This window comes from Neodiprion virginianus, chromosome 1 (assembly GCF_021901495.1).
Source record: "Neodiprion virginianus isolate iyNeoVirg1 chromosome 1, iyNeoVirg1.1, whole genome shotgun sequence".
Classification (NCBI taxonomy): domain Eukaryota; kingdom Metazoa; phylum Arthropoda; class Insecta; order Hymenoptera; family Diprionidae; genus Neodiprion; species Neodiprion virginianus.
The window spans coordinates 23,199,229-23,211,919 of NC_060877.1; the positions used below are offsets into that span (position 1 = coordinate 23,199,229).

At 42.2% G+C, this 12,691-nt stretch overlaps 2 protein-coding genes across 3 annotated transcripts in view; one reads left to right on the forward strand and one right to left on the reverse strand.

Moving 5' to 3' along the window:
• Window positions 1-12,691, reverse strand: part of LOC124298470 (nuclear migration protein nudC) — a 143,664-nt gene that overhangs the window by 93,003 nt on the left and 37,970 nt on the right. The gene's annotated exons all lie outside the window — the stretch shown is intronic.
• Window positions 1-12,691, forward strand: part of LOC124298484 (uncharacterized) — a 104,280-nt gene that overhangs the window by 57,880 nt on the left and 33,709 nt on the right. The window contains exon 1 of one of the 2 annotated variants that reach the window (XM_046750558.1): window positions 9,627-10,621. The exons of the other annotated variant lie outside the window; for it this stretch is intronic. Coding sequence (XP_046606514.1) covers window positions 10,553-10,621 — 69 coding nt within the window. The 5' untranslated portion in view covers window positions 9,627-10,552. Of the gene's footprint in view, window positions 1-9,626; window positions 10,622-12,691 lie in introns of those variants that run through there. 2 annotated transcript variants of the gene reach the window in all.

Consider the following 12,691-nt stretch of genomic DNA (forward strand, 5'->3'; position numbering starts at 1 on the left):
TTTGAAAAAAAATATTCAAACATCGTTAAAACTTTAATATGTTGTCCATTTAAATTACATATCTTCGATTAAAAAAAATATTAGCAGCATTGTGAAAAATATTTTCAAATCAGACCGAAATTCGGAAATTCCCAATACCGTATATTTCCTCTTAAGAGATTTAAAAAATCGATTTAAATTCCAGAAAGTATCGATATCTTCAAAAATACTTAATTGTAACGCATATTGTAAACCACAATTGAAGAAAATCGATTGAAAAGTAGAAAAAAAACCCAGTCTTTTCGATGGATAACAGAATGGCGATTCGTTCAAGTATTCACTAATTTGTGCTTCTTTTTGGAAAAGGGAACGGGAAGTGGATACAAGCGGTCTAATTAGTTGCGGAGTGAAGGCGAGCGTAACTCGGGCCGCAAAGTGCGTCGGAAAGGTCCCATCAAATTCTCAAAGCATATTGCACAAGAGTCTTAAACTCGTACGTGTGTAAATATTGAGGAACGCAAGCGCGCAGCGGCGTGGCTTGAAGCACGTGGATCATACATACATATATGTTCTTAGGTAAGTAGAAAAGAAAGTGGGCAGACACATCGGAAGGACTCGGGCGTGAGCTGTAACGTTATGTGTATCCACGCATCATGACTTAATATGTATTTGGGAAGGGATTGCGTAAGGCGAGACAGCCAATGTAAATCTACGATTAGCGTACGTAACGTTGAGTTGGAAATTTTTTGGATCTTTCCTCCGTAAGCCTCCCCTCCTGCCGACGACCGGACCGTTTTGACCGACAGCGCAGCGTTTCTGGAACGGTCGGTAAGCGACATTCGCGAAACTTGAACTCGAAACGCGTTCGACCGGATGGTGAGGAATAATGACGTCACAAGCGAGGACACTCCTTCTGCGTCTCGCCCACGCGCCTGCGCGCGTTTCATCAAAGGAGAAAAACGTAACCTGAAACACCAACAGATTTCTGGATTCGGGAAAGGAATACCTACATAATCTCGAGGCGAGCGAGAACGCCGCGACTCAAGTGCATCATGCCGTGGAACAACGAACTGCATAAAAGGCCTGCTCGGCGTTGCTGCAGATTAGCATCAAAACACTTTTTTCCCCCTTACAGAATTGAACCTACTCGCGGATGTGGCGCAGAATCGGAGACAAACAAGTAACGTCGCCGCTTGACTGGTGCCTGCAGACGAGAGATTGCGATGCGTTTAATGTTAAGAAATTGCATCACATATTTTTGTTTGTTTCAACTCCGAGCTTTTTCCACGCGTACAACTTATGCCTTCATAGCGATACGGTGGGTGAATGTGTAATTCACATGCTAATTAGCGTGCGCGATACAAGTTGTTGCTCGAAATATGACAAAAAGTAAAGTCACTAGTCCTCGTCATGCGCGTGGAAGTTAAGTACCAACTCAGATTCTAGGGACATTTTTAGGGGGATCCACGTCGAATTCTAACTGCGAGCAATTGAGTACTGAGCAACTGTGACTAAACATTTCTTTGAACGAAGTGGCCATACAAAACCTTGACTTAGGCTTTGATATCTATAATTAGTTCTTCGCTTCGGGTACCTATCTTACAACTCACCAAGTTCAAATATAACAAATGGGACGTGAAAAAGAAACGAAATAAAACGGACTGGGCACCATCAAAAGATTATCATTCATAGACACTTCCTAATTTGAAACGGCCACGCGGTAAGAAGAAAAAGACTGAACAAATCGCTAGACGTTACACTGACAGTTGTGACCATCAAAAATAGCCGGCTGACGGCGGGAATTTGACTTGAAAAAAAAAGGGCCATGGAATCGAAGGATTCTTCGAAAGCCGTAGGCACGTTTTAAGCGTCTAATAATGCATGGAAGAAGCAGAGAAGAAGAGCCATGAGGTGTGCAAAGGAAGGTATAGAGGATATACAAATATAGGTCTCTGGCTGAATTTCGAACCGCACGGACCAACGATTGTTTGTTTACAAGGCGCAACGACGTTGTCGAGGCAAATGATTAATATTACACTTACGCTTAACAGAAGAATGACAATACCTACGGAGTACAGCGAGATCGTGTGTACCCCAATTAAAACGAGGTTGGCGAGCTCCCCGATGGAAACAACAAAGCTACAGTGCCATAAATGAATCAAGTTGGCGTAGGTCAGTCTGATCATTAAAACAGTCTAGACTTTGGTGTCGGAACGTCCAATTAAACTTGACTCGTACATTGAGTGATATGAAAATTTTTTTACAGTATAGAAACAATGAAAAACAGTCTCGACAGCAGCGATCGGGATTATACTCACACATTTGCATACGGTAGATACTGCAACACTACGCCTTCTGTAGGTAAATGTCACGTTGAAGGAGCATTGATTATTTTCAGTTACTCCAAAGACCCAACTAATTTCAGAGATAATAAGAGACTGACTAAATTTGTACTCTCAAGTCTTGTCAGAGTTGTCGTATTGTGGAGCAGGTTCCCTTGTAGCCAAACTGAAGACTGACTGGAGCATGATTTGAACGAAGGATTGACAGTTGAGAGAAGAAAAATGCCGAAGATTGGCGGGTCCTTTCCAATGTGAAACAAATTAACATCGTCCCTGGAGGATATAAACGCTCGATATCGCGCCGGATCCCGCGTAGTTCCGAAGAAGTTAAAGACTAAGAAACAACACGAGATTCAAGATCAATTTGTCAAAAAGATTGGAGCAAACGGTTGGAGCCCGGTAACAAACCGTGACTATAACGAGTGATGGAGGACTAATTGTAAGTAGACAGGAAATTATATTGCGGCACAGCAGCGTGCCGAATTTAACCCATATATCCAACAAACGAAGCCCTTGTCTGACACTCAACTACGCGAGAATCAAACTATTTCCTTGTAATATCCGATGATAAATGATCGAGACCTGAAACAACGACATCGTAATGGAATCTGAAAAATTATGAGCAATCACATTCGTACAAGTGTGTTCCTTTCAACTGCAGATCGACAGGCAATTTAGGAGTAAATCATACTTGTGCAAACGAATGGTTGGTGTTTCGATAAGGATATAATTAAAGTTCAAGTACTTGATGCAAGTCAGGAATGAACTTCTAAAAACAATTTCTAACATTCGTAGGTTGTCACAGACGTGAAACGAGACGTCAAAAAATTCGAACCATCTGATCCTACGACGAAATACAAGCCGGGGTGCAATTAAATACAATTATGACAAGTTTCTACGTTCCTGAGTCACTTTCTTGAAACACTGATATAACCTTGTGCTTATAATGGGTTATACAAGGGATGAAGGTGAAGTGCAATGAGTCGAAGAGCCACTTCCGAAACGGTCACGTCATTTCTAAGAAAGTTACGAACGATTGCGACAACTCACGTAGTTCGATTGAGATTACAACCAAACACACATGATTCTCCGAAATTAACGCGTATAAATGATGTGTTGTGTATGTATATGCACGTTCCACATGCTGCTTCCTCCGAACGTTTCCAGGGTCTTAGAAAGCGGTGTAAAACCAGCTACCTGCACCTGTACGAAACCGTCACGTATCCACACGTCTGCATCCGTGCCCACCTTCGCCAAACTCCGGAATGCCGAATGGTGCTGATCAATCATCGATCGCCACGTATAATTTCAATGAATCATAAGATCATGAACACTTCTGCATTCATACCGTAAATGAGGGACCATACGAACAAAAATATTAGACCAACTAGTATCCCGTACCTTTTTTTACGAACATTTGATCGACCACCATCAATATTCGATGTCTGTACTCACTTCGTACGTGCATCAGAGGTTTGTCACGAAGCAATGAAGACTTAAAATAGTAATTGAATCCACTACATCGGGAGTTCTGATAAAAAATCCGTTCTTTTTGGAGTTAGAAATGTTTCACTGGACACTATTTTTGTCATTCAGAATTCATAGCTTGGATATTAACCTATTATCGCACGGTGACATACTTTAGAGGCAATAAGTATTATAGTCTACGATGACGGATAACAACGCGAATGAACTACTCAGGCATCTGTAAATTAGATTACCTACTTGAAGAGTGTTAACTTTCTGGACAGAATTAATGCAGCGATGCTTACATCACGCATCCACGACAGGATTACACCGAAACTCTTTCAACGCTGAGTCGTATCTACAGGGAAGTAAAACTATCTTCCGGCAGACGAGACAGGGCTAAAAAAAAGAAGACGACACTGCACGGACAGCTATGGCTCATCATAAATTAGTAGTCTCAAAAAGTGATCTTATATAAGGTTATCCGCATCGGTAAGCTGCCTACTTTCAAGGCCGACACTCTCGTTTCTTTTAATAGACGAAACAAAAATGTTGACAAACTGACATGAACACAAAGAATGGAAGTGTGTGAGACTCTGACTCGAGTGAAACGGTAATGAAAACAATTTCAGTGATGACATTCACAAATATACAGCTGATGCATGGTTACTTAATGCCGATTTTTAGACCAGAGTGAAGCGACCAAGTTGAGTGTAGGTTGATATTTTTCTATGATTGAAGTTTGAGGTTAAAGATAATAGAATTACACTCCGTGCATTCGGTGGAAGACAAGCGAAATCTTCACGAGTACCGTATAATTTTTGCAAATGATTGTGATAAGGAAGCTTCAGAAAGTGGTGAGTACCGAACTCAAGGGACGGACAGGTAACCATGTGATTGACAAAACTATCATCAAACTTACGTATGTTTCTTCTACGTGAGGCTGTATGACTGCCGGTGAACGTTAGAAAACTTGACTGTTTAAAATTCTAATATCAAACCCGCAACTAGCTTTTAGTACACGGAAACGACGAGTAGCTCATAATCTCTCGCCGGGTTAATTCTAGGATAGTTTTTAAGATCCGCGAGGCAGAATGGTGAGCATGTAGTTTACCTTTGAAACAAACACGATACGCAAGTAGGCGTACATTGTATACAAGTTTGGTCATATCCTGTTTTACGTCGATTCAAAAATTCGTCCTTTCACCGCACCGCACCGCAATGCTACTATACTTGATCACTATTCTGACAATGAGCGATTGTCAAATTTTGTAATCTCAATTTCGTCACTTTGCATGCGGCAAAGTTTCACCCGCAACGAGATGTTGAAAAATCGCTAAAAACCGTTTACCATTGGGACCACCTTCAATCACAGACGGGTACGTATAAGACCCAAAAACTGGCTAGACGGTCCTGCAAAATCTACCTAAATTGTGTAACCGGATTACAGCTGAGTGTGAGAAGTTGTACCCTGGAATATGAGAAACGGGGACGCGGTGAGGTGAGGAGCCAAAAGTATTTATCTGAAGCATAATCGGAGGGAATGAAACACAAAAGCAAATAATAAAAAAAATAACTTCTTCTCAAAAGAGGCAAGTAGCATGAAACAAAAACGAAGGCTTCGCCGCATTGAGCGAGGCTGACAAGCCGCCAATGATTCTCATCTCCGTTAAGATTTAAACGTTCGCCTGATGACAAGGCGTTGGGGTGAATCAATTCGCGTGGATTTATCCACCATCTTTCGAATAGATCACGACACATGAATCCTCAATTTCCGGAGACAGGAATTTTCGACGACACGTACCAAGGTCCACATTCTGTACATTTCCTAACGAAAATCACATACCGGACTTTGCAGTGAATCAGACTCAACCTTGGCTGCCGTTGCCCCGGTGTAATTGCATCGGTAGAATTAATCACGACGAGATTCCGCGTGCTGTTGCTCTCGTCGAGTTTCGCTCGTTACAATGAAAAGATCAGGAAAGCAAACCGACCGACCGGACCGATCGATCGATCGATCGATCTGTAGATCGAAAATTTAACCGGCAACGACCTCGCCGCTCCATTATACTCGATCGAAGTCCCTGAACCAGAAATGACAAAATACGTACTGTCTAGCCGGTTAATCAAGATCCGAGCACCTGAAGAATCGCCTAATCTCTATCAGACACATTTCTCAATGTACCTATAAATAGGACCACCTGTCAGTCACCGGATATCTGTGCTCCAATGAAAACTTCCGCTCGATGTACATGCAGCAATCATACACGCAAAATACGGCTGAACACTGGAACAGAACAGAACAAATTCGCGCTTCCGAATATATCTACGTCCATCACTGCTACGGTGTCGTTAATACTTCGGTCGGACAGCCTTGCCCCAAAGCCAAGTCCCCGACTCCCGATCGTTTGGGGAACGAAGCTAACGTTTCCTAAAGTACCCAATAAATATACACGAGGGTTTATACCGCGTAAGGTGTTGTAAACATACATGCATAAACGAGGCGTCGGCTACGGATAAATAATTTCGGAAATCAGTTGTAACAATTACTCATTGTCACTTTTCGTTTCGGACACTTCCTGATCGCCGTGCCGCGTAGAAAGTCTCCGGTGTAACCGCACAACGCCATACCGTAGATAAAGCGTACCAGCCATAAAACGTTTCAGTGTAAGTAGGCGTCAAATGAATGTGGGTGTATATTCGCGTGAGCATTCGTATCAATTTGTTAATCTTAGATGTTTCGTCGTAACGACAATGAGATTTTGCATCGGATCAAAAGTCAATGTATGCGGGTACCATTTCTATGTTTGTAAGACACAGAAAACGTGACGAAATCGATTATCACTGATGTAGACTGACTTATCTGACAACCGGATCCGACACTCAGCTGGACATGCTGCGTTAATCGGTATTTCAATATCATGGTAACTAATAGCAAAAATCGGCAGAGGAATTCTCGTTCGATCGCGATTATTTCGCGAAAGATCGCGACCTTGCCGGTGGCTCCACGTGCAAAGTAAACGCGGGTAAGGAAGTCCCAAGTCCTTGTCTAAAATAGAACACACGCTTACGGAGTTCGTGCTAACGCTCGGAGGATATGAAAAGTCCTTCTCTGACCGTCTAGGCATCTAGGCGTATAATATCGCTGTGAAATTTCAATTCACGTATGTGAAAAAACAGGAAAGAAAAAAAGATAAATACACCATTTATAAGAAATTTGATTTACGCTTAGATAAATACCTCGCCTCCAGACTCTTGTTGTGAGAAAGGAAAACGATATACAATATTAGAGTGAAACGGCATCGATTAGTTCCAAAAACAACTATCATGTTTCAGTCGTGATATTGTGTCGTTTGCATAACGCATGTTTATAAATAGGTATATATTCGTGAAAACCGTTACGAATAGTCCAGTGAAATTTTTGGGTAAATTTTCAAACGTGCGATCTGTAGTCAAAAAATTATATCTGAAATAAGTAGTGCCACTTTTCAAAAGCAACCTTAACGAGATTGACATTGTATCGATCGATCGATTAGATACGAGAAAAGGAGGATAATAACGGAGACAAAAGAATGCAATGTCGGCGAACGCGATCGACGATTGTTGCCGCGAACTAAAGTGCTTATAATTGACGGTTTGAGATTAATTAAGGTTTTAATCGAGCGGTGGGTTGTCTCTCGTATCTCGACGAAGACCTCGAGACGATTCCGATCACGGTGCGTCATACGTGCGGCATAAAAGCGCATGCGTGTGACACGCGCGTATAATACTAAACCGCGTGTACCGTGTAAGCGGGATACGGGACACATTCGCCAAGGTGTACCACGTCCACAAATCATTTTAAATACATTGGGCATGTTTTCACACGCGGCGCTTGTTCCCAAAGATCGTCTCTCGATTAAACGAGCATTAACATATTCCCCGATACCTCGGTATATGCAAGGTAAGCATTTTTGTATGAAAACGAAGACCAAACTCAGTCTGCGAGACTCTCGAAGCTGCTACCGTTTTCAAATGCAAACAAGTTCAAGTTGCTCAATCAAGGCTCACCTTCTACGTGATGTAGACTTCTCACCCTGGTACCATACGATACCGCCAGATAGCGCGTTTCTTTCACCCCAGTAGAGAGAGCCGTGTGTCGAACGACGATTTGCAGAATTGCAGTTGCGTGAAAAAATGACGATAATTTTGTACGATTGTTTTCTTTCTAAGTTCGAATCAAAATTTTTATCGTTGTTAAAGTTTTTCAGAACAAACAACCGAATAACAGAAAACAACAAAGTTACACGTCAAGTTAGGATTATAGTGAAACTATCTTTACTTCTGGCATAAAAACATCTCCGAGATTGGTTTTGGTAAGAAAATTTTCACATTTCTAGTAGACCACGCCAGAGAATTAATTGTACTACTTTCAATAACTAGTAGGATAAAAAGAACGACAGACGTTTAAAACCTACATATGATATAACCAGCGTAGTGATATAAGATCTGATGGTTCGAGACATAGGTGGGTAGATATATAATCCTTCAGTGTTGCTATACGACTGAGGAGTAAAATATAAAAATAAATATTTCAAGGCGACTTATACGCGTATTGCCGTGAAGTAGAAAATCTTTTACTACTCCTATAACGTATGTACTTAATAGAGAAGTAAGATACCAATGATAATATGGCATATTTGTTGTATTTTATTTCTTTCTCACAAGAAGTTGTAACAATTTGGAAGCCCATCGGTAAACGCGCGAGAGAAGTTAATGGATTAAAATAAATCACGCATAATCAACAACCTCTACTGCACAACGATGATCACATAATTAGGCGCTGCTAATTATAAAGTATAATATAATGCCGATAAATAATAACTAGTTACAGGTACCAATGTTGCTTGAAAGAAAGGCATGCTTAATAATCTGCGAGAGAAAATGAATAATGAAACGGATTGAGCACAACGAAAATTAATCATATAACAGTATAAATAGGACGCGGACAAAATCCGCAAGGAAGTTCTCTCGCCCACCAGGTGATCACGATCCAAAATAAAACAATAGATCACGCAAGCGTATTTATATTATACACAGCGGACAATACAGTGCGAAAGGCACTAAGAGGATCTAGCTAATCACATACACGCGATAATAAAGCGACGGAGGTCGTTGGTCAGGAAATGAAAAGTTATCCGGTTAAGCCTGTATTGTAACGCGCGATTGATAAAAAAGAACCGTTGAACAGTAACGAATGACAAGAAATAGATGACAATGTGAAAAAACAAAGGAAAAGAAAAAAAAAAAAAAAACCAACAACAAACGACAAAAAATCAGACCCCGTGCCTTGGCGCAGGAAGTAGAAACAAAACATGATAAAAACAAAAAAGAAACAAGACGTTATCGAGGAAAATAAAATGTCATTTCATTGGAGAGACGATCGCAGCGGAATGGTGGAAACGAAAAAAAAAAAAAAAATAAAAAAGAAACCCACAATTAAGGCCCAATAAAGAGAAGCACGACGACACGCGAGCCTCTTGAAGTAAAACCGTCTTATTATACCTACCCGTGAGAATGTGTTTAGACGTACAAATCGGGCGGATACCCGATCGCCCGTGGATCACGAGGGGCGATTTTCAAGATCACCAACGACCTTGCGCACCATCTTACGGATCCGTAAGAGCCTTCCCCCTCCCCCCGGCGGTTCCTTCGTTCGCCAGGCCCCTCGGCTCGGGCCCCGTTCGCTCGTCCGTTGGCCGCGGCGCGGCGCGTAGCGGCGTCGATGGCCATTTCTCGCCGTTTGGCTGGCCGTTTGCCGCGCGTCCTTGTGCTAGAGCAAAAGCCAAGAGACGCCGCGCCGCGCCGGGCCAGGCGAAAGATCGGCAAGCGGCAACGCGCCGGTTGCAACGGGCCGGGGAATCGGAGCCTGCAGTGGCCGTGTTGACGGGCGACGATCGGCGGTGGGGGCTACGAGGGTATAAGAACGATCTATGGGTCGGCACACAGCCAGTCAAAAGCCAGGTGCAAAGGCTCTAGTCGCGCGCGCGTGCGAGAGAGATAGTATCGATTAAAGCCGCGTGCCATTCGTGATTCGGTGCAAGATTTTCCCAAAGCACGCACAAATCGAGGCAAATTATTAATTACATTCACCTCAACGATGTTGTAGAGAAACAAAAGAGAGAAATACATACCTGTAACTTGATACCGGTATATCTTCTAGTCTTTTATTTATAAACGATTTTTAACAATCGGTATATCGACTCACGTTGTATAGGACCGAGAAGAAATCGTTATTTCGATCGTGGTATATATTGAAACGAGTTCGACGAACAAAAATAACTGTAACACGAAACTGTCGAGTAAAAGGGTGAAAGGAGTAGTTAAAAAATATTTGCTTCGAGGAACGTCGTGGATAGTCAAATACGCACAGAGCACGTTAAAAATTTATCCCTCCCTGTCTGTCCTCTCCCACAAAGAATAAAAAAAAAAAAAAGAACAAAACGAACGTCCAGTGATCGGGTACTGTAAGGAAGAAGAGAAACCAGCATAAAATTCAAGTGTGATCGTAACGCGAATATACTAAAATAGTGATCTGTATACATATACATATTAACTGTAAACGTACCATTTGGTGTTGGATTGCGAATTGCATACCCGAGCGCAGGTGCACAACTGCACAGAGTACCAGCGAGTGACCAAAGTGAATTTGTATCTTCTACTGCGGAAGGTACATAGCACTGTGAACTTTTGAGATATAACATCGATCAAGCAAACGAACCAAAATGTCGCAGATACAAATCAAAATCGAAGAAGTTGAGAACGATACCAACAAAGATCACGCTGCCGAAAACGTGAGTTCACCCCAACTAGTACTAAGATATTATACTGTTACATAACACATAACACATAGCTTGTAGAACATGTTTTAGGGGTGACGATAAAGTAGCATATGACACAACGAGAAGTTCGTGTTAAAAATCGTGACCATTTGTGGATTAGCGAGTTTGGACGATTATGTACCCTTGTGTTGTACTGTAGAGAAACAGCGATATTACGAGAATTAAGTCAGAGCAGTTGATTCAGTCAAGTATACCGCGGCAGGAAAAGCGAGAAGATCAGCTTCTGCTGCAATAGTAGCCGGAGCAGTTAAAGTTGTGTCACATCTGCTGCTTTCTATTTGATCAGGTTCCGTAAGACGATAGAAAGAGAGACTGTATAATAATTTAATCCCGTGTCGCACATCTCTCCAACGAATGAGACGAAGTAAGAAACAATGAAATTCACCAGCTTTCTTTTTCGCATTAAGCATAATGCAGCGTAATGCGCGCGATCGGACGGAAGTATGATGCGCAGTCTGTGGACAGGTATACCATTTGCGATATCCATCACCTCGAGGCAGAAAAATGTCACGCCTATTTCCTGATCATCGTTCTCACGATGTCTACCGTTCTGCGGAACAACCGCGTGTGCACCGACGACTCAAGTTTGTCACAAAAAGAAAAGAAAAAGAAAAAAAGAAAAAAAAAACCCAAGAGCCACAAGACGATAATGACGATGCTGACGATTATGATAATGACGATACCGCTGCAACAGAACTGAGCTAAGAAACGTGAATTATTATACCTACAGACGCTGCACAAGAACATGGCACGATTCTCTAGCTCGACAGCTGACTACGACGTGCGTTACATCAAACTCAACACGGAGCGCAACCTCATGCAGGCACTTACCTAGGACAACGTTTCAACGATCCATTTATACCCGTTAGTTTTCTTCACTCTCCCTGCATCTTTATCCATGGAATAGATTACACGTAGAGTATTTTTCCCTTTCGACCGAACGTCGCTGCTCGGAAGAAAAGCCCGATGATCGTACGTGACACGACACAAGAATCGTATGTTTGGGAACTACAAGACGACAACTTGTCGAGTTCAATTGCATTATAGAGTCCGATGGAGCGGTGAATCATAGGACTAACGAATGAGAAACGTTCGAGCAATAAAGTGAAGTGGGTACGTGTAGAATAACGAAAGAGAGTCATAAGCGTGACTCTGAAAATGTACACTTCTACAACGGCAACAGCAGCAAGCAACAGCACCACTCTCTCTTTCTCTCACGATCAGTTATACTCTCTGCACGGTTCGTCGATGTGGAGAGACCATGTAGGCACACCTGAATACCTGTACAGCTATTCATATGCACGACGAATGCGTGCGGTCAGTGTCGCGTGTATATATTATAAGTGAGTAATAATATGCGTTACATAAGCGTTTGTTACGCCGAGGTGAATAAATGTACGTACACACGATACGTATACAGCATCGTCAGGATAAAGTAAAGTCGGTAACGTTACTTCAACGATCCATGTTTACGAAAAATCGTTCCTTTGCACCTTTAGCAATTTCCGAAATTTAGTAAACGATGATGATCGAAACATTTTTCCCTGATGTTTTGTACGTTAACGTTACTAACTTCAATCTCACACAGCGTGAGCATCGGGCAGCGGCAACGAGTTGTTCGGAGTGAGTCGAATCGCGTGATGTTAGGAGATTTTACCCACGAGGAAAGGGAATGGAATACCTAGTTCAATATTTGAGAAGATCCCATTGTGCTGCCAAATGTCAAATCGTGGGACATGTCCCTTCCAAACCGAGTCGCGTCGTGATCTTTTCACCAATGAACTACTATCGGCATGTTCAGCTTTGTCAGTTCTGCAAATGAGATGGCTGGTGCAAGAACGCCATTCGACGAATAGTATGAAATGGTACGAACTGGTTTGAATCGGTGCATGCATGGGAAGTGATACTTGGCGTCGAGAGGCGGCGAGAGTCTGCAATCTCTAACGGGCCATGCGATTATCGTTAAATTGAGCAAGTATAATTTCGTTCGAAAAGTTGATACCTCTTTTTATTTTCGTGGAT